Source organism: Aspergillus niger, assembly GCF_000002855.4.
Source record: "Aspergillus niger supercontig An07".
NCBI lineage: Eukaryota > Fungi > Ascomycota > Eurotiomycetes > Eurotiales > Aspergillaceae > Aspergillus > Aspergillus niger.
Window position 1 is genome coordinate 977,749 of NT_166523.1, and position 21,336 is coordinate 999,084.

The window sequence follows — 21,336 nt, forward strand, 5'->3', positions numbered from 1 at the left end:
TGACCCGCAAGTGAGATGCTCGTGGAAGCATCGCGCCTATCCAGTGCATTGGGAGACCCTTCCGGGGAATTTGGCCGAGAGTTCATCGGATAGGAGAAATTGACGGAATTCCGACTTGCTGGTCGTCGAAGCTCGGGGGATGGGGTCGAGCCTGGCGCGCGCATAGCGGGCTGGGTAGCCAAACCGCGATCAACGCTCATGCCTCGTCCTGCCGGCGCCTTTCCACGGGGACTGGGCCGCTGCGACGGCCCGACACTGACCGAACGCTGGGCATTATTATTGCGTGCGGAGTATACTTGAGGGATGGAAGGGAGCGGCGGCGCATTATCGACTGGACCGGAACTTGAGGCCGGGCGTCGCGGCGACTGGTCGCGGAATGTACGGGTAGACATGGAGGCCGAACTATTGGCGCGACGAAGGCCATTCCGACTTGTTGGACGCAGACTGGGCACGCCGCTCGCCTGGGACGAGACCGAGGCCCTCCGCTGCATCATGCGCTTTGTCTGGACATTCTCGACGGAGGTCGGGGTCGGAGTGAGACTGCGGAGGGCGGCGGCAGCGGCGGCGGAGGACAGGCTGCTGGAGGAGGGTTGAGATTTGAGGAAGGCATGGCTGGCGGCGGATTGGGCGGATTGTGAGGAGGAAGCAGAGAGGGGATGCTGAGCGTGTCAATGGAGGATGGATGAAGGTCGAGAGGATCAGCGGAATAGGAGACTCACCTGATGCTGAGAGGAGCTCCTCTTTCTGCGGAACATGGCTCAGGCGGTGCCCGAGTTCGGAGGGAGACGGAATTGCAATTAATTGTAAATTATTGTAGATCGTAAACGTCGTAGATTCGAGATGAAGGGAAAGAGAAAAGCAATGAACGGGCGTTGATATGCGAAGATCGGAAGGTGTTTATTTTTATTGATGGGCACGAAGGGAAAGGCAGCAAAGCAACGGGGGGAAGAGAACGAGAGGCGGAGAAATGAACAGGAAAGGAGGGCGGCGAGATTAGCGAGGGGAGACGAGCAAGGAGGGGAGGGAGAATGCAGGAGAGGGAAATAAAGATGCAGCTCGGATGCAGGCCGGGAGATGAAGAAGAAAAAGAGACGATGAACAGGAATGAGTGACGCAGCAGTTGGAGGGACAAACAGGAGAAAAAGTAAAGTTTGACCAAAGAAGCAGAAAGTCGGAAACAAAGTTGGGCTCTTGCGTCATGGAGCCGAGCCGGATGGATACCTTCTTTTCCTTCCCAACTGTTTTTCTCTTCATCTTGATGAACCATCATCTATCTGCACATCCATCATGAAGAGTAATCATCCTCAAAATACGTAGTCGGTATATAGTTATTAACCTCGGGTCATCATCCATGTTATCATCCATTAATTAACATCTGATCCCCCTCCTTGGTAATATACTTAACCTTCCCTTCCCCCTCTGCCCTTGAACCTTATACTCCCCATCCCAACTCGCCCTACTGACTATATTACACATCCCATCTAAGAACATCACCATCATCACCATCATCCCCCAAAACCATGCCATCATCATCATCACCATCATCCTCCCTCCCCCTCCCCCCATCCATAACCTCCCGCTTCATCCCAACAACCCCCTCCCTAACCACCCACATCCTCGAATCCAACGCCCCCACAACCACCACTCCATCCCCCCGCAAACTCATCCTCCTCCTCCACGGCTTCCCCGAACTCGCCTACTCCTGGCGCCACGTCCTCCCCCAACTCTCCTCCCAAGCCGGCGCGGACTACCACATCGTCGCCCCAGACGGGCGCGGGTTCGGCCGCACAACCGGCTGGGAAAGAGATGCCCCCAACTACACCGACTCGAACCTCACCACATTCACCGGGCTTTCCTTAGTCCGGGACGTGGTAAGCTTAGTCCATGCACTGGGCTACACCACCGTGGAATGCGTAGTCGGTCATGATGCGGGGGCCGTGACGGCTGCTTTTTGTGCTGTCGCTAGACCGGATATGTTCCGGAGTGTGGTGCTGCTAAGTCATCCGTTTCCGGGGGTTCCGTCGCCTGTTATTCCTCAGGAGAAGGAGAAGAAGGAAGATGATAGTAAAGAAGGGGACATACAAACCGACCTCAAAAACCTCGGCCTGAAACACTACAAATGGTACTACTCCACCGAAATCGCAAGTCCCGAGATGGAGAATCCCGCTCAGGGCCTCCACGATTTCTTACGGGGATACTTCCACCTGAAGAGTGGATGTTGGGAAGGGAATAATCCCTCCAATATGGGAGCTATCTCCTCGTGGACCGGGGAGCAATTAGCCAGAATGCCGGGGTATTATATCATGCCGGTGGGGTTGAGCATGCCGGAGACGGTGGAGGAGATGATGCGGCAGGCTGATGCGCAGGGAGTTGCGCGGAGTAAAGAGTGGCTCAGTGATGAGGAGTTGTCGGTATATGTTGGAGAGTTCGCCCGTACAGGGTTCCAGGGCGCGTTGAATTGGTATCGGGTGAGGACGACGCCGGGGAGGCAATATACCTGGGATTGGGAAGTGTTTGCCGGTAGGAGGATTGAGATTCCGTGTGCGTTCTGCTCCGGCGAGAGTGATTGGGGGGTGTACCAGGAGCCGGGGGCGTTGGAGAATATGCGGAACGGAACGAGTTGTGGGGATTTGAGAGAGGTGAGGTTGATTCCTGGGGTGGGTCATTGGGCGCCGCAGGAGAAGCCGGAGGAGGTGGTGGAGGTGATTTTGGGGGTGGTGAGGGGGCTGTAGAGATATACGCACTATAGTATCATGTTTGTGTAGTGATTGGTAGATGAATAATTCGTAGATGTTTTGGCTTTGGGGTATTTGGGAAATTGATTTGATATATAGTTATGTAATGAGTTCCAAATTACCATAACACCAATGGACATTAAACATGCAACTTCATTGCAAAACAGATCATCGTTGGATCACAGCCAAACGGAACATGGGTATAAGGAGAGTGTAAGGGTATGTATGGTAGGTATGTGCCAAATGATCATGGAGCAAAACAACATCAAAATATATCATCACATCACATCATAAACAGTCCGAACACCACCATCACCAGCACCGGCACCGCGGCCGTCAATCCGGGACTACTTAGCCGCGCCAGTGCCCCAGAGGTTGTCAGCGACTTCGAAGCAAAGACATACTTGAAGGCGATATCCGTCGAGTTGAAGCAGTTGTCTTTCGTCACCTCCTCGACGTCTTCAGGTTCCGCGAAGGTGATGTCCACACACTATGAAGTCAGTCAGTCAGTATTGATACCCAATGCAAACAAACACGAAGGGCAGACGAAGAAGAAGTGGCCGTAGACATACATCGTAAAGAGCAGCACCATGCTTCGCCGCCAACACCACCTGGATCGTCGCATTATCACCCGGGCTCACACTCATATTGGCCGGCAGCGGCACCTGCGGCATACAGATGGTACCAGGGTAAGGGTTGTTGGTGGGACCTTCGATTTCAAAGACCGAGAGCATGGGGTTACTCATGTTGGGAGGGATGGTACCCCAGCCGATGTTGATGTAGACGAAGGCCGTCTCATGGCCGCGGAACCAGCCTGGTTGCACGGCGACAGCACCACCGGTGACGGGCCATTTGGTGCGGTTGCGGGAGGTGGCCATACCACCACCTAATGACAGTCAGATTGGATTACCTTTTAGACGCAGTAAGGGTGTGATGAGGTACATACAGGGATAGATCCATTGCATTCCATAGGGGTAGACATAGGAGCCGTTCTTCCAAGCGACACCCAAACCGTTGGTCTCTTCGACCGTACCGTTGGTGTGCAGGTTGTTACCTCGATATCCGGGGTAAGTGATGACGGTGTGAGCATTGACCAGGCCCAGCCAGAGGAGGGTAAGGGCCGCTGTCCAGCGGGATATCGAGTCGCTGAAGGATCTCATTCTGAGGGCGCCAGTGGAAGGATCAATAGAGAAAGGAGATGAAGAGAAGAGGAGATATAGAGAATGCGCCAGAGGAGGTTCAGGATGTAACAGGAATAGCCTCTATCAACCTCAACTCATCAAGAGGAATACGAACACAGTCACGGCAAGCGATCCAGCACTGCAGGAAGAAGAATGATCATCATGAAACCAAGCCTTCCAGCAGCCGGCCGGGAAGAGGGCTGACAGGACTTTTTGAGTCGAAACGAAGAGGCCATGGCCGGTTCCTGCAATGGCGCTCACGGCCACCGGCATAGCGGGGAAGGCAAGCGATCTGGACGAGTCACAGCACAATGCGCGATGTGACAACTCCCGCAGGGGACAGCAGCGATTGGGGATGGATGGGATGAGTGACGGTTCCAACGGCAGAAGTTAGTTGATAGCAGGACTGGACCAGACTAGACTACTACTGGGGGGAGCGCGCGAAGGATTGCAAGAAGCAGATTGGCTGGGTGGAGAGACCAGGGAGGCGGGCTGCAAGAGACATCACAGCGACAGGGAGCAGTTCTGGGCTGTCATTCGCGGAGAGGCAGCAGATGGTAGCGCCGAGCATGGGTTGGAAGAGGGCACGAGAGGGCACAAGAGGAGGCAGAGGAGGGGGAGCGACGGGCGCTATCCGGGCAGGGCGCTTAGAGACCGACTCAGAGGGGCCGACGGGGAGGTGATCGCAGTGTGACGGGACGATCGCATGCAGCTTCTGACCCTCCAGTCTCGTTGCAGTCTCCTCAGCTAACTATCCTCTTCTACTAGTACTGCCCCGTCCCAGCGCTACTACAGAACTTTCTAATGGCTGTCAACCTTTCACGCTGTTTCTCATTATCACTCCCGATTTCTCGACGACGGTGTTGGGGGAACTTGACTTTGCTATAGCCAATCAAATGAGAGAAACACCAAAACTAACTCAAATATGCTGTGATACCAGTAAAAACTGGAGAGCTGCTACTTTGCATTCGTTGTTCTGTATGATAACTGCTTCTTCAATGTCCAACAGTAAATGGAACCATGCGATTTGCATTGTGAGCTGAACTAACGCTGATATTGTTGGTTTCCAGGCCGCTCATAGTTAATGCTTACATTTAGCTAAGCGCCCAACCCCACCATAGTGTAGTTTACCCATCTCAGTCCTCTCTGAAGCGCCGTGATCCAGCTTGCATGACAGGGGAATCTGTAGGTAATGTCTTTATCCGCTGTTCTTCCTCCTACTTGGTTTTGGGGCCTAGTATTGCACACTGCATAACTTCAGATGGATCATGATCTAGGCGCAGGAATACCTTTACGAGCCATGAAGATTGGCATAACAAAGAACGTCGGGGCTTAGCTACCACTATCACTCCAGATCGTCCGAGATCCTTTCAATATTGTCTTTCATACTTCTATCGATTGAGGCTTCACTGCCTGTCAATATCGCATTCTTCATGTCTAACGAGCTACTGTCTAACATGTTTACCGAGTTGTTTTCAAGGAGGTTTACGGACCAAACCACAGGTATCACCACCAGGGTGTTTCGCTCAAGAACAGTACACCGCATACTCAAAATAATACAGTTCAGGAGTTTGTGCCAGATATCCAGTCCAATCATTCTGCCCTCTGCCATACTGCGAGAGCTTTTGCGAATTCCCAGTATTCGAAACCCAACCACTGAACTTCCAGTCTACAATTCCAATGTTCCCATCATTATTGCCCATGATGTTGGGAAGACGCACATCTCCATGAGTAAACACAGTCTTATGTCTTTTCTGAGAAAGCATACCAGCTAAAACATTTTTGATATGACGTATCGGTGCCTTGGATTGATACGCATTGATGATTGCCTCATCAAAGGCATCTTCCGAGTCGAAGGGTCCTTAGTGGCGTCAGCAACAGTGAGATAGATGGGTGAGTAATGTCACTATAAAACTGGATCAGTAACCGGGCCTCGGCCAACGGTGCCTATGTATCCGCTGTGATCGATCTGGCGAAGCTCGTCGAAATACCCTTTTAGCTGGTTGGCCACTCGACTTTTTGTAACACTGTCATAAGTTTCCTAGGTCTTATTCAGACTCTGACCCTCAACAAAACTCATGAATATATAATTATCATAAAAGCTCCCATAGTCCCCGAAATCACGGTCAATTGGACCATAAGAGTAATAGGCATAAATCTTAGGCACTGGTACAGTTTCTGTATTCTGATCAACGAACATCATGCTTTTTGCTTCATTGAGTGTAACATGAGAGCCAAAGGTAAAAAGACAACTTCAGGCGATATCTTCGCTATCTGTACACCGCCCCAGTTGAAAATGGTATTGCTGGAGTTCACCATTATTTTGATAGTACTGTCTGGATCCGGTACCGCGAAGCCGGGGGCTGAGTAAAGGATATTGACTTGTGGCCCAGCGTCAACAGACTGGGCAATCTGCTTTCCTTCTTCTACAGTGGACATGATAGAGACATATCAGATGCGATAAGTCCCAGCAAATAATTGTACAGTAGAAATAGATAATGGAGAGCACAAAGGATCCGGACTAAGTAAGTAGTATGCCGCCTTATATGTCCAACAACCTCCGACCAATCAAACCCACCCACTTACCGCCCGCCCTTCTCCCCTCCCCCCCTCCGTCACGTTCAAGTTTCTCCTCCACCATTCATGCATCTTCCCTCCCACCACCATCACCACCAACACCCGAAACCTCTTTAGCACCAATTAATTCCACCCAACCCTCACCCAACACGCAAAAGACAAAAAAAGAAAATCAAGAGCAAAATGCCCCACAGCTCCCGCAAAAAACACCCCAACAACTCCGCGCAAGCTCAAAAACGACTCCAAATCACCGACGCTACCGGCTGGACGCATGTCACCACCGGCGGCAAAGCGCGCCGCTGTGTGCGCACCACCACCAACACCACCAACCAACATTCCCAATCACCACAAGAAGAATCAATCTTCTTCCACCCCGCCGAAGCCCCTCCCACCGCTACCCTCGAATCCCTTCAATCGCAATTCACCCAGATCCAACGAACGTGGAAAGATTCATCCGCCTGCGATGTAGTGGGGAAGACTTTACGCAATATCCTTCCGCATACAACAGATACAAATACGAATTCAACAATAGAGATTAATAATAATAATGCTAAGAAGAAGAATAATGATGATAATGGAATAGATTCCATAATCTGCATCGGTCTCGGCAGTCCGAGTGGGTTCCTCCGCGGAGGATGGGCCGATCGGCGACTAGTCTCGCTGTATCAGTTGGCTGCGTTGGTGGATGTTATGGCTTCTATCTCTTCTTCTTTTTCTTCCTGTAAGTATTGGCCCTCCTCCTCCTCCTCCTCCTCCTATGATCTCTCTAATTCACTTCAACTAAACCACCCACTCCAATTCAATAGCTCCAACAATAAAAACCTACGCTCAAGACCCCGTCTTCAACACTCTCGACACATCCCTCCTCTCTAGCCTCGATATCACCGTCCTTGAGTCCCCGCATGCCTTCGAAAAAGTCACGTCCCGTACATTCCTCTTCTGTCCTGGTGCGGAGCGCACACATCTGGAGCAAATGCTGGCGCTGGATCCGGCGTTTCTGTTTGGGGGTCCGTTGGAGGATGTTGAGTCCGAGGTGGTGAGTGCGTTTGTGAAGAGGAGGGGGTCGGTAAGGGTGCCGCTGTTTGAGGCGCAGGAGCATGCGTTTTGGAATATGCGGGTTTATTATCCGTTGGAGAGGGAGGGTGAGGTATAGTAGTATATGATATGGGGTAGCGTCTAGATATGGTGGGTTGTCATGAAGGTGGATGACTGTGATAGTCGTCTACTAACTACAAGCCTACGCTATGCGCTGCGGTATTCATTGCAACAAGGGTCGTATTGTCAGCCCTATGTGGATCACACGCTATATACAAACACGCCACAAACCACCTCGCGTAAAATGGCGTCGTGACACTCGTCGGAATGCCGCGCAAAGGAATGACGGCAGCCGACCCATGCACCAGCTCAATAGAATACAAGTCCCAGGACAAAGCTCTAACACCGCAAGGAAACCACAGCAGAAATCGATCAGTCGTAATGCATCATAACACATGATGTATGTCGGATATGTTGTGTACATTTCATCCATCATCACTTTCATGAGGAGGTCTAGAGACGTATCGGCGTTCACGTAATCGTCTTGCCGCCACAATCGGGGATCTTGACGCCCGGCTTCAGATTGCGAGCCGAGTCCATCAGCCCCCATTTGTCTTCCCACTCCTGACCGGGCGTGTTGTACTGGACCTTCCACGGCTCATCGAAAGCTTCAAACCTGCGCATGTTTTAGCCGAGTCTTACCAATGAGGATATCTGCGAACATACCAGAAGTACTCTGTACCATTGTCCAAAGCCTGACAAACCCACTCCGACAGGAACTGGTTCAGCTCATCGATGCCCGCCACGGCGCCCTGCTTGTCATTCTGACACTTGTTGTCGGACCCACAGTCGTTCCCTCCTCCCGTCGGCCATCCCACCTCTGATATGATCTGCTGTTTGTTCGTTCCCGCTGTGAGTGGGGTGTCATGCGTCTGCCAAAACGTCCATGTCCAGCTGGCAGCGTCGTCAATCTCTACTCCTCCGAAGAACGGATGAATGTTCGACATGACAAAGTCGGCCGCGCTGACTAGCTGTGCATTCCAATTGTCGCCCAAGTCTGAGGTGCCCACTGGGAGGTCAATATTCTTGTCTTTGAAGTGGTCTTTGACATCGTTAATGTAGCCGATCAGATTCGTTTCTGCACTCGCCACGTCCGAGCCTGCTCGATAGAGGGCTTCATTACCGACAATAGCTCCTTTGAAAATAGAGGTGTCGTTCGCATTTTCCACGATCTTATACAATTGGCTGATCTGGCGATCCGTAGTCGTTGTATTGGTATCAATCCACACGCCCAGCCAGAGCTTCATATTAGTCAACTGCAAGCGGTCAATAGCCTCGAGGACCATTTCGGTCTGATTGCAGTCGGTGCCGTAGAGCCTGATAGTATTAGTCAACTGCGTAAGCACCGCCAGGTCGCGCGTAACGTTATTCTGCGACGGAGGATATTGGAGGCACAGTGGATACTGCACTCCCCACGGGGTATAGTCGACACCAGGAAACACTTTGTGGAGGTTCTTGTTGTTCATGAGTGCTTTGATCTCGTCGGAATCCTTGTCAAGCAACCCATCACCTTTGTCCGAACCACCAGACCCTGTGCCTGATGATGATGATGATGATGACGACGACGATGTATCACCGTCGTGTTCCTGATGGCCCAGAATACCGCCGACAGCGCCCCCAACAATAGCTGCCACGATAACCGCCGCCAATATGAGCCCAACAATCCAACCGCGCTTACGGCTGCCTCCTCCAATAATGTGCCTACCGCCTTGTGCCTTTTCGGCTCCTCCCAGACCACCTCCAATGTCTGAATCGTAGAAGGGACTAGGTTCTTCTCTCTTAAACAGCGCCCGAAATTTCCCAAGAAACCCCCCAGCAGCCGCTGCGCCGGCGACACCTGTACCAGGTACGTTAGCGTTCGATCTGTAGTCCGCTGCTCCCTTCGGGTGGACTGGGAAACCATCATCGCCGTCGTCAGCAATGTCATCCGGATTGATGACCAGCGGGTAGTCGTGAGAACTATAAGCCGAGTGCCGCTGGTACGGTCCAGCATCCACGCCTTGGTACGGACTATCGAAGAAACTACGTTGGGATGGCGTCGTGCCCGGCGTGCTATGTTCGGCAAAAGGCGCGCCAGCACCAAGCCCGGTATGCGAGCTGTAAGAGTCGCGATACCTCACCGCCTCTGAACTGGGATATATGTCTCCATCTGGCGGAGCAGGTATATAGGGGTTATCGGAGCCGGTGGTGTTGAAATCCCGTTCTGCGGGGAGATTGCGTACTGGCACATCTGTTTCCCTAAAAGCGTCAACTCCACTCTGGCGATTATGAGAATTGGCCACGCCAAGAGCGATACCACTGATTCCGCCACCCACAGAGGCCGGCCCTAGATTATCCATCCCCGGCGTAGAGGTCATGTGGCGCTCCAGGGTCTGACCCTCCGGGACTGACACCAGACCTCGGTCGAATGGCCGATTCTGCGCTTGAACCCCAGCAGATAGCGGAGAGACGTCGCCATACGATGTACTGTAGAGACCGTCTTCTGCGGATCGGAGGGGTGAAATCTCTCGCTCATCATCTCTCAACAACGCATCGTCGCCGCGACTGTAACTAAAGGACCGGTTCACGCCGGCCATGCTGAAACATGTGACGAGGAATTCTTTTGAATGATTGTTAGGAAAATATCGCAATAGGAGACACAATAGATATAATAATAGGGTAGTGAGCTAACTGGCGACGAAGGAAGAGGAGGGCGATAGATGAGGAAGAGTCACTAGTAGTAGGAGGAGCAGTAAAAGGAAGAAAGAGAGAGCACCGTGCAAGACCCAAGTAAGACAGCCAAACGAACGAGGCAAGGGCAGAAAAAGCGGTCTCCAGGCAGGTAGTAGTATGGTGCCCCAACCAGGTCGCAGGGTGTTGCTTCTAAATCAAGAACAAGTCTGACAGCCCGCCGGAACCACGGTTCCTTCGTTTACAGACGATCCCGTGGGAGTCACCCAAGGTTGGCCGAAGTTGTGGACCAGTGAACTGCGACGGGCTATTTTTCGACGCAATTGTCAGCATACCACCGAAGAGGAAAGGAACGCAGCCACGAACTCAATCAAGTTTGAATGCAAACCAAATCAACCAAATCCTAGACTAAGTTTCGGGGTGTCTTGGATTCGGGACGTGAGGGGTGGAAGGATGGATGGAGAAGGCGGATATGAAAGAGAAACAACCACGCCGGGAAGAAAGGTGAATAATCGTTACTCGGGTGGGCAGTAGATGAAGGGAATTCGAAGAATGAGTAGATCGAATGACTGCATGCGGCACAGAAGCAGTGGAGAAAACACACCAGCTTCCATGGCGACGAGCAGAAGGTTAATGGATGAAGGTTACTTTTCGTGGAGGGGGAGCGGCGGTGACCCCGACAACCACTAGACTGCAAGTAGCACTGTATGGTGTATGGCTGTATGGAGTGTATGTAACTGTGCCCTGAAATGGGAAGCCAAACGTCGTACTAAACGCCAGGGTCCAGCAGCCACTAAGCCGCATCGGGTCAGGGTCTTTCCCCGGTTGGTCCACTGCCGCTCCGACCTAATCGGAATCGGGGTTGCACAGTGCCCGCCCAGATGCACTGAATGCGGCAGACGAACCAATTAACCTTGCCTGGTCCCGTATTCTTTCGGGGTTTCATTTTGACACCCAAGAGAAAAGTGGAAAGAAAAGGAAAAAAAACACATTACCATCATTCACATTCAAAGTTTCATCACATCATTCATCATATTGTTTTCGTAGTAAGGGCAGCCGTCAAATCATCATAATCATGTCAAGAACAACAAAAATCATCGAAATCATCGAAATCCAACGCCCGATCCATCAGACCGCCATATCCCCGTCCCCCTTCTTGGACTCCCTCCCAATATCTATTACTTTACATAGCGGCCCATGATCGCTGTCGGTCCCATCAGCATAGCCTTGAGGGACAACCCGGCAGAAGGATCAGGCGAACTGGGACAAATAAACGAGTGACAAGATCAAGTAAACATCTCCCTAAGACAACGATCAGGGATACGGTAGCACTGAATAAAAATAGAAGGAGAAGATGAGAGTTCCAAGTGCATGGGTCAAGCCTCGACCTCTTCAGCACTGCGCTGCGAGGCAGATACCCCATGTGCACCGGCACCCCGAGTCGGGCCTCCCGCTGCCCGTCGCCTACGCTCAAGGAATCGTCGTTTTCCAGCCCGGGTCTCGAAATGCCGGGGAATGGATGTCGGATCTTGGCCGGCCGCCAGCATCGTACTGCGCATCTTATTTCGGTACGCGTCAACTACATTCCCGGCACGGGTCAAAGATTAGTCACAATCACGGTATGCCTTCCGTCGCCGAGGTGGGGACTGCATGGCCAACATGCAGGCGACGCAAGGGATGTAGGAGGAGGGAAGATCACGCACGAGATCGCTGCAGGAACAGCATTCGCCCCGCAAACACTCGACTTTGGCTCCAACTCATTCGGTAGCCTAGGTCGTTCAAGAGCACCTCTCTTCTGCGTCGTCCCCGGGATAGCCGGGGAACCGCAATCTCTCCTTCACCATCAATCTGTGGTGCAGGAACCATGACCCTCCCCACGGTCGGGCTGTCATCGTCATCTGCATCGTCACCCTCATCCGCCCCAATGTGGTCCTTGATATATCGGTTTCCGGGCACGACCCGGCCCGGGTCCCTCATCTGAACAGGGAAGTATGTCCGGGGGTATATTGCATTAGACATCCGGTAGGAGTCTGGAATCTCGTCCATGTCAACCTGGTCCAACATGACCTTGACACGCACGCGACAACCCCGCTGGTTATCATCCACCAGGATGAACTTGCGGCGCTTGCCCTCGGGAAGTGTGCCAAACAGCGCGTCGCTGCTTGGATTGCGCTCGTCATCGTCATCGTCCACTTCTTCGATCCGGTTCGAGGAGGTCGCAATGGTCGGATGGCGCCCGAGAGACCCAATGCCACTATCTCGGATAAGTGGCGGTATTGAGGGACCCCTTGGTCCCCCCGAGGCAGTCGCGGGAGTCGGATAGGAAGGGTAGCCATGGAACACCTGCGCCGTGCGGATGTCCGTCGGCGATGGTCCGGGTTGAAGACCATCCGAGACGGGTGGACGACTGGTACCGTTCGCATAGTCAGTGGTACCTATTATGTATGATAGGACAATATATAAATTAGCCTACGCAAAACTGTAGGTGGCACGTCATGTTTGAAAGCACAGCGGGGTACAGCGTCAACGTAGCATAACAGGCGAAACATAAACCGGGTATGGGCGAAACAACAAGCAGCAAAACGACAAGAGCCTCTCCAGACCAAATAGAAATACATGGGGTACGGTATCCATATCTCTTGGTAGAAAGCACACCAAATTCACGTCCGTTCGGTGGCGATCTGCCTACGTAGACATGGCAAAAACATCGAACAATACAAAACAAACCGACATGAGCACCGTCGATTCATTCAAACAGTGTCAGACAAGCACATCATGCGTGGTGGAACATACCGCTAGCTTCTTCGTGGCCTGCACTTCCTTCTGGCTGAGCATGGTGGTGATGTAGCTGAGGGGGCCCCATGGGCAATGGCCCTAGGCTGGGACGGGGGCCGGGGGCCGGCATACTAGCACTTGTCATCCCAGGGCCAACAGGTGTTGAAGGAGCCATATGAGGCGGAGGCACAGGCATCCCCTGCCGCTTGTTAATCTTGGCCATTCTTCTCACACGCCGGCTCCGGAGTCGAGGGTCCTGGTTGCTATTCCTCCAGCTATCCACTGCCCGCTGAATCAGCCCACGCTTGCCTCTCAGCGCCGGGTTTAGCTCCGCCAAAGCCCACCCAACAGCATTACATTCAGTCTCGTATACCAGCCGATTGCCTCTGTACTGGTCCTTGCTGCAGCAGGCTCGAGGATAAACGCAGTTCTCAGTCTTGAATTCCTGGCTTAGATTATCCACGTTCACAGACTCAACATCACAGCGGATTGTGTACTCCATCTTTACACGGTCCCGGGAGTACTCAAAGGCGATCCACTGGACACCATTGCTATCTTGTCGGACGACCAGGGGGGTGGTAGCAGGAATTGGTCCTGGTGCCGCACTAGAGCTGGCCCCGACATTGGAATTTTGATGATGAACAGCACTTGCCGATAAAGGCGCACCACTAGCTGCCGAGTGAGGGGGGTTTAGCATCGTTCTCTGAGGGGGCGTAGGCTGTTGTGCCCCCGCTGAATTAGGACTACTTGACAAGTTCCCCGTTGGGGCCTGAGCTGGATGGTGTGGTAGCTGCGCGGTGCTTGTCGGATGGGGCACCATCAATGGTTGAGTCGTAAGAGGATGCTGTTGCGGAGACGTATTCGGTCCGTAGGGTGGAGGCTGCACTGGGTTCATGGGCGAGTATGGCGGATAGCCATACATTTGCGAGGTCATCTGAGGCGATTGTGTGTATATGCCGCGATTATGCTGTTCATGTGTTTGGGAAGCTACTGATGCAGGCGAGCTGGATTGGGGCGTATGGTAAATCGGGGGATATGGCCGCTGCATTTGCGTTGCTGTAGCCATCATCTCTGGCGGTCCTAACAATAAATCAGCCTTTGTGGCTTGGACACACCAGTGCAACCTTTAGAGCATATTTTGTTGTCGCTGCTGCTGTGGACACCATTACACCTCACTTACCGCTTGACGAGTACTGACTGGGTGCACTTGCTGTACTATAAGATGAATGGGATGAATAGTACGATTGCTCTGATGGCGGACCGTAGGAGTTCGGGTGATGTATGACTCCGTTTCCTAAGCCGTGAGGTGCGTATGAACCAGAGGGTAGGGTAGTTGATGGTTGATGTGGCGATTCCGGTTGTTTCTGCGGCTGGACCAGCAGAGTTGGTCTAGGATGCTGAAGATGCGGCGGTTGTGGGCCGGGATGGCGATGCTGAGATCAAATGAGTGTTAGCGCTGGAACCCGTATGCTTCTCAAAACAAGTTTCAGAACCCGGGGCTGGATCTTTTGCTGCTTGTGATATGCTCAATGAAAATCCTCAGAAAGTATGTGAAAGACATGAAACAATGTAGTTGGATCAGAAACTGCACTTGGGAACACAAATCAGAGGGAGTTGCTTATTCCATAAGCATGGTAGAACCCCAGACACACACGTGTAGTCGAACGTCTGTAGAAGGCAGCTTGATGCGTATATGGCCGCATACAGGCAATAAGGGAAGCACATGTCACAGGCAAGCATCGTTGGTAGCAGTTGGCAACTGTGGACCTATCCGCGCCCCTTAAAGCCCCGGTGGATATGATGTCCATTTCGCTGATGATCTGTGTCTTCAGGCAACAAAAATCATTCCCCTTTATCGCCTCCAAGGGAACGCGTAAGGGAAGAAGACACGTGGGGTCCGAATCAGATTCATAGTTTGGTCAAACAGTCAAAGCCGAGTCAGCGATGACTTTCTGCAGGCGCGGCTAGAGAGCGTGACAGAGGTGGACATGACCCGCGCTCAAGGGACTCTCCGGCCCCATTGGCGGCTCTAGTATCGTAGGGCGTTGAAGAATCTTCCGATTGTCGAGGATGAGACCACGGGGTGTTCGACGGATATCGGAAGACAAGGCGTCCGTGCATTGACTATTGGAGCATTGCGGGAAACGTCATTGCGGTGGAAGCAGGCGACCCGGCCAGATTATCGTATACGGTCTCATCGAGCAGGGAAACATGCTCTACCCAGGATCGAAGGTTCACATACTCCCGGGTTCTCCCCAGTAGCATTCATGCGAAGTCGGTCGGGTTGTCCTTGGATGAAGACAAAGGCATGGATCGATGCAGGCATGAGAGGCAAAAGACAAAGATAGGGAAGGTCGGAGAGGGGGGGGGAAAAAAAAGAAAATATTGGAAAAGAAAAGAAAAGAACAATATCACAAGTAAAAAAGCACGGTTCTAGCACTCAAGAAGTGAGAATACACTCACAGGATCTTCCACGGGCTCGTCCTTGTACTTTGGTGCAGGTGGATGAGCTAGGTCAGTCTGAACCATGCCGGTCATGACTGACCTCGAATGGTCTGGGATGGTATTCCTTTTTTATTTTTCTTGTTTCCAGTTGCTTCCGTCCTTCAATGGCTTCAGCTCATATATAAGGGGAGTCTAGAGAAGAGACATAAAACAAAGTTCAGCTTGGGTGCGGGAGAGAAAAAAGGATGCGCGTAAGAAGATAGTCCGGAGGGGGTGGCCCAGAAACGGGAGTGGAAGGGATATCTAGACTAGACTAGAGGAGAGCTTATGAAAAGGAAAGCTAATGAGAGGCTGAAGGGTAACGGTAGTGGCTCGTTGGTCCGTGTGGTTCTGAACTGGGGGAGGGGAGGGAGGGGGGGAGATGGAAAGGAAGGGGGCCTGGTAATGATGGGCCTGGATAAACGGTGCAATGCGAGTGCAAGTGTAATGTGGAGGGTCCAGGGTCGTTATTTAGCTGCGCTGGAGACCCATCCTTCAGTCAGAGGAGTTGTCCACCAGCTAGCTATTCCGGAACAGGTATGGGGGGAGATGAAGAAGTCTGGAAGAAATAAATTAAAGCAGGGAGAAGGGGGGTGGAAGAGAATGAAATTAAAAATAAAAAAAGAATTAAATGAAAAAGATTAAGGGTAGGAAATAAAGGGAAATAAAAAACTAAAGAAGAAATAGGGAAGAAAACAGACAGTGACGGAGGGCAGGACAGCGTCAGAGGGATGCACTGACTAGTGGGGATATCAGGATGAGCTTGTAACTAGCGGGAAGGTGGTGTAATATTGACCAGGATGGATGCAGGACGCAGGAGCCAAACGCGAATGCGACACTTCGAAGGGTCTCTGAAGAGAATTGACTCGAACAGAGTGACTCCTGACGACAGACAGGCGCAATTGAGAGAATGAAAGAGACGGCTGACTCGATGAACTGTCTTCGGGGGGATGATTTGCAGCATGCAGTGACAGACTCAAATCCAAGATTTAATGGTGGCAAAAGTAAAATCACATAATCAATGGGGTAAAAACTGTAGAATGCTTGGGGAGGAGAGAGTGAGAGGGGGGGAGAGGGAGAGGGCCAGTAGACGCCGAGTACGGCATACAGTAGGGGACTTTTCTTCGCAAAAAAAAAGAAATAACCAGATGCAGCGGATGACGGTTTACCTGTAGGCCACCACTGACATGGCTGCGACCCCGGGAATTGTTTGACGATAAGAACCGTGGGTAGTAGGGATGACTGGCAAGGAAATAAGGCGTACCTTTGGCCCGTCGAGGTTCCAACTAGGAAAAACCGGCCAACAAGACTGGCAACTGAACCAGAGCAGCAGCGGTATGAGGTATGAGGGATGATGGGGCAAAGCTTAAAGAGTTGGAAAAAGAAAGGTAGAACAAAGACAGCAGACAAAGAATCGGAAGCAGCCGCCAAGCGTCGCGATCTCAAAACTTTGAGGAAGGCAAGTAGATGAGGTTCCGTTGTTTTGCTTGCGTTTTTGTACTTGGAAATGAATGTGGTGACCAGAAATGGATCGGAGACAAATGCGCCAGTGAGAAGAGTGAGCCAAAAAGGGCGAAGTTGGTGGTTCTGGAGAAGTAGTATCTACTGATCAACCGTTTGTCGAACGGTGTATGTACCGAGAGTAAGTGCTCTATGGTCAGTGGTAATCCGCATAGATTCTCTCGCCTATCAGGCTGCAGACGACTAATTATAACAGCCCGAGGAATAATCTCATGAAATTGAAATTACTGTGACAATCCTGGCTTGCAAGCTGCCACTTAGGAGCCATGAGCAGTGGAGGGAGAACATGCAGCGACTTTTACCTACTTGGTAGTAGGTAGCAAGCACCTGCCACCCACACCACCCTAGACAAAGTGGGTGTGCGGGTGTGTGTGCATCCGGCCGGGTGAGTGTCAATATGGCCGTGACAGATCGTGTTGGCTGGGATTATTAATCAGCTGTCATTCATTTTCATTTTTTGCTTCTTTCTTTTTTTTTTTTTCGTTACAAATTTTTCTTTTTCTTCTTTGCATTAACTTCGCCCATTCAAGGCTATCTTGAGTCATTTGCCAGTCATCTTTGACCTGCTGTTTCAGCAAGTACGATAAAAATATTACAAACCCCCGAATTTATTTCCGAATTAATTCATGAGGGGGAAAAGGGCATTTACAATGTCGAGGATAATGATTAGTGTTGGATGGACGAAAAGGGAAAATGGGAAAGGCAAGGGGAAAATAAAATAAGGGAAAAAAAAAAAAATGGAAAAAGAAAATTTCCCATTGGCATGTTGGGCTCCAATACCCACACAGGTCTTTTTAGGTTTGGAAGAGAGGGCAGAAAATGGATGGTCTGGATTAATGAAGATTGGCGCCGGGAGGATTAGGCACAGTACAGTAGCCGTTGTTAGTTTGATGGGTAGGTAGTCGGATTGCACGGCATCATCCAAACATCTTGTATACATACGGAGTATAATTCTCGTCTTCGATAAATAACTGGATATGATAGGTTTGAGAGAACCACTTGGTCGAGTCCACCGTCGAAGTGGGATCTCTCAGAGATTCAATCCAGGTACCACTGGTTCAGAGCTTGATTCCCACCCACACGAGTCGCTGCCTGGGATATGGCCGAACCCCCCGGTCAAGCTTGAAGGGTCATAGTTTAGAGCTCACAATGGTGATCATTATTGATAATGAGCTGCTGAAATGGCACTGTGGATTGACAAACCACAACCGCCATGCCCTGAACAGCCCAGCCCAACTCCACTTAGTAGACATGGCCTGTGACGCTGGCTCGATGGATCGGCCCAGTCACCACAGCTCTAGCCATCAATTGATCCCGCGATAGTGCTGATGATCCTGTCATGGAGGACGTTATTGTCGTTGTTGCCATTGTTTGTGTTTGCTGATATGGGTCAAAATGTTCCAGGCAGTTTGTTTGACATCCTCTTCTTACCTGTTGAATAATTCCGGTTCAGTTAAATTGCGGCCTATTGTCGATTTTCTTATCCTATTACCTTTTTCACAAGCCCAATCTGTCCATTTGATTTGCCATATGTTTCCTCTCCGAGGATTTTAGCCCCATCTGCCTGCCTGTTTTTCATCGTTCGCGGGACATCCAGTCAATATTACGGAATACGCGACTCGATCTGGTTACATTCCGGTATGAGAACGACCGATCTGACTTGCTGCTGTCAGCCTTGTTTCCACATCTCAGAGGCGCCACTCAACGAATGGCACCCCTCCCGAGGCCCCCCATCAATCAAGATCAACTACACACATACACACAAAGACCAGTGAAATTTGAGGTATTCCGTACGCCCCAACAAATTCGAATTTGGTTGATTGCTTTTTCCCTATATTTCCTTTATGGTTGTTTTTATCGTAGTCTTTTTTCCTTTGCTCTCTTCGGGATGACGAGGGTTTGGTAGTTTGCGAGTTGATGCTGTCACTAACCGTCCAATCCTATCCATCCCTCATCGGCCCGGTTCAAATAAACTTGAGACAGCCTAACGGTGTCCGGTCGAATGAGTTATTACTCACCCTTCCCATGCGGATGATGTTGCTGCTGATGATGCCGCTGAAAGGAGGGTAATGACGGTGTAACCCCAGCTCTTGGGCTGGAAAGCGGCCGATCAATCATTGGCACTTCGGTGGGCTCCTGATCCTGCCGCTTCCCGGCGACTAGCTTCCTGCATCATGCTTCCCAAGACACCTTCATACCTTGAGAGGTGATGAACCTACTCCTACCCTTGGGCGATCGAATTCATCCTTGAAGCCAAGTGCGGTGACCAAGGTCAGGAGGAGCCGGTACGCCCCGGATGGGCCGACGGGGCCGTGGCCACAACACCACTTTATTATTGTAAGGAAGGGTCATGATTTGATTCTCATTGATGGGGCGCGGCCCAAGGTTTCTTTCTCTCTTTCTCTCTCTCTCTCTCTCTCTCTCTCTCTGTCTCTCTGTCTCTCTCCATATTCTCAGCCGGGACGCTCATTCAGTCAGCCTGCCAGAATTCACGGGACAGCTCCACTGAGGCTTCCGTGCAATCAGACGGCAGCTCCACCGTTAGTGGGACTTGGCGATTGGGTGGGATGGGGAGTGAAATCAAAGAAAGTGGTGCTTCGACGATTCTAGCCTCCCGGAGAGCAAACTAAAGCAAACTGGCCAGATAAGTTAAGTTACTTCCTTTTTCCAGCCACACTGTTACAGCGCAATTCTTCTGGCCCATGCCCGCCAGAAAATGGGGTTTCCGCTGTTCTTTTCCCGTTCGAGAAAAGCATAAGAATGTCCTCGTGCTCCCACTCCCATGTGAAGTTTGAATCGGACGGCACAGAAGACCTCCCGTCATGGTTGTCTCGGATGATATGTTTAAAAAGGGGGACCGGCCGATGCTGTGTCCGCAGCACCAGCGGCACCAACAATGGGAAGGTTTACCACTCCCTCGACGTGCAGGAGCTAAAATAAGCATGCCGTGTACTTTGCTGCAGCCAGACTGCAACTGTTGGGACGCCTTTTGTCCGATGGCGACAGTGGTGAACTACCATCTCTGTGCGGCGTAGTAATTGAAGGGGGACTGGACTAGTTAGTTGTCGAGCACGGAGTACGTGGAGAACCAACAAAGGAGGGGTCGGATTCGGGTCTGGTGTAGCTTGTGGGGAGCTCCAGACTCAGCTCTGGTCTCTCCAACATATTGCTGCTCCGGCTTCTCCTCATCCTCCATCCACTCAATCCACCGTTAGCCCGTCGGTTCGGGCCATAACATATCATTGACGCCATCGCAGGAATACTAAGATTACTGAGTGGGTAGCTGGGTTTGTCTTCTCCTTCAGGGAACCGAAAAGGGACACAGGAGACTTGCCAGACGGGGGATAGTGGAAAAGGTCGTCGTAATCCACGCTCTCCCTCTTTTGGGCAAGTTCGCAAACGCTGAGTTGCTGCGCCGCCCAGTCGCAAATCTTACCCTCCAGGAGGCCATGTGTGTGGCATGCTCACCACCTTAGCTGCCTTTAGCGTCGGGTTGGTGGAGTCCTTGGGCTGAACGCAAGCAACGGTGTCAGACCTCCTAACTCCCTGTCATTGGTATTACTCGTTGTGATCGATGCAGGGTGCTAAAGTCCGCGTTCACACAAGTTCCGTGACTCTCCCCCCCCCGGTCGCTTTCCTGGTCTCCGCCTTCTCGCTCTTCATTTCATGGTTCTTTCCTGTTTCACTTTGCTCATATTATGATTTTCTTTTTGGTTTCTAGGCTTCATTTCAGATCCTGTCCCCTCTTTTTGTTATTCTCTTGAAGACAGGGCTTGTTTCTTCTGATTGGCCTTCTATCCTCAGTCCCGGAAGATATTACCAGGCTTTGGTAAAATAGTTGCTCTAGAAAAGGACAATTTCAGAACTACCACGGGTAGGGAAGTAGTACGGATACTGCGACGTTAGACACACTTGAACGACCATTATCAAGACTCGAGACTTTGGCCCAAGTAAGTCGCACCGAGCTTGCGATGGAACCTAAGCAGGTACAGAAGAGGGGAAAGAGCGGAGCGAAGCTTTGGCGAACGATTGGGGCCCGGAGCCGGGCGATGTGACGACCGGAGGGTTACGAATCCAGGACTGACGGGTAATGGTGCTCCGCGTACCTGATGCTCAACAATAATGGATACGTTAGATGGAGATGAGTGAGACTCTTTGTGTAGAACTTTACTCATCTCGTCTCAGCAATTGCCTGATCTACAAATGGTAGGCTCTGCAGTCACCAGACCTCGCGACCGCCACAATCATCGCCTACTACCACCACCGGGTGGTCCAACAAGCGGCTTCCCTGAACGGGA

At 51.5% G+C, this 21,336-nt stretch overlaps 9 protein-coding genes across 9 annotated transcripts; 5 read left to right on the forward strand and 4 right to left on the reverse strand.

Moving 5' to 3' along the window:
• Positions 1–2: 2 nt before the first annotated feature.
• An07g04600 (hypothetical protein [truncated ORF]) lies at positions 3–755 on the reverse strand (the record flags this gene model as incomplete). Its single annotated transcript, XM_001391504.3, has 2 exons — positions 3–659; positions 720–755. Coding segments are annotated over 2 exons (693 nt in total), but the record flags the coding sequence as incomplete, so codon positions are not given.
• A 765-nt stretch (positions 756–1,520) lies between these two features.
• Positions 1,521–2,732, forward strand: An07g04610 (uncharacterized protein; the record flags this gene model as incomplete). The annotated part of the gene is made up of 1 exon (XM_001391506.1): positions 1,521–2,732. The coding sequence occupies one exon, from the start codon at positions 1,521–1,523 to the stop codon at positions 2,730–2,732; it is 1,212 nt and encodes a 403-aa protein (XP_001391543.1).
• A 286-nt stretch (positions 2,733–3,018) lies between these two features.
• Positions 3,019–3,895, reverse strand: An07g04620 (uncharacterized protein; the record flags this gene model as incomplete). The annotated part of the gene is made up of 3 exons (XM_001391507.3): positions 3,019–3,225; positions 3,308–3,621; positions 3,682–3,895. 3 exons carry the CDS (start codon positions 3,893–3,895, stop codon positions 3,019–3,021), a joined length of 735 nt encoding a protein of 244 aa, XP_001391544.1.
• A 271-nt stretch (positions 3,896–4,166) lies between these two features.
• An07g04630 (uncharacterized protein) lies at positions 4,167–5,252 on the forward strand (the record flags this gene model as incomplete). Its single annotated transcript, XM_059748420.1, has 5 exons — positions 4,167–4,305; positions 4,400–4,595; positions 4,701–4,776; positions 5,057–5,105; positions 5,194–5,252. 5 exons carry the CDS (start codon positions 4,167–4,169, stop codon positions 5,250–5,252), a joined length of 519 nt encoding a protein of 172 aa, XP_059600903.1.
• Positions 5,253–6,676: 1,424 nt separating this feature from the next.
• On the forward strand, positions 6,677–7,646 carry An07g04640 (hypothetical protein; the record flags this gene model as incomplete). The annotated part of the gene is made up of 2 exons (XM_001391509.3): positions 6,677–7,214; positions 7,300–7,646. 2 exons carry the CDS (start codon positions 6,677–6,679, stop codon positions 7,644–7,646), a joined length of 885 nt encoding a protein of 294 aa, XP_001391546.1.
• Positions 7,647–8,059: 413 nt separating this feature from the next.
• An07g04650 (uncharacterized protein) lies at positions 8,060–10,164 on the reverse strand (the record flags this gene model as incomplete). Its single annotated transcript, XM_059748421.1, has 3 exons — positions 8,060–8,204; positions 8,255–9,818; positions 9,885–10,164. 3 exons carry the CDS (start codon positions 10,162–10,164, stop codon positions 8,060–8,062), a joined length of 1,989 nt encoding a protein of 662 aa, XP_059600904.1.
• Positions 10,165–11,953: 1,789 nt separating this feature from the next.
• An07g04660 (uncharacterized protein) lies at positions 11,954–15,571 on the reverse strand (the record flags this gene model as incomplete). The annotated part of the gene is made up of 4 exons (XM_003188661.2): positions 11,954–12,693; positions 13,052–14,113; positions 14,214–14,466; positions 15,497–15,571. The coding sequence occupies 4 exons, from the start codon at positions 15,569–15,571 to the stop codon at positions 11,954–11,956; spliced, it is 2,130 nt and encodes a 709-aa protein (XP_003188709.2).
• A 354-nt stretch (positions 15,572–15,925) lies between these two features.
• An07g04670 (uncharacterized protein) lies at positions 15,926–16,175 on the forward strand (the record flags this gene model as incomplete). Its single annotated transcript, XM_059748422.1, has 2 exons — positions 15,926–16,054; positions 16,158–16,175. The coding sequence occupies 2 exons, from the start codon at positions 15,926–15,928 to the stop codon at positions 16,173–16,175; spliced, it is 147 nt and encodes a 48-aa protein (XP_059600905.1).
• Positions 16,176–17,775: 1,600 nt separating this feature from the next.
• On the forward strand, positions 17,776–18,174 carry An07g04680 (uncharacterized protein; the record flags this gene model as incomplete). Its single annotated transcript, XM_059748424.1, has 2 exons — positions 17,776–17,932; positions 18,023–18,174. The coding sequence occupies 2 exons, from the start codon at positions 17,776–17,778 to the stop codon at positions 18,172–18,174; spliced, it is 309 nt and encodes a 102-aa protein (XP_059600906.1).
• Between the last annotated feature and the right edge of the window lie 3,162 nt (positions 18,175–21,336).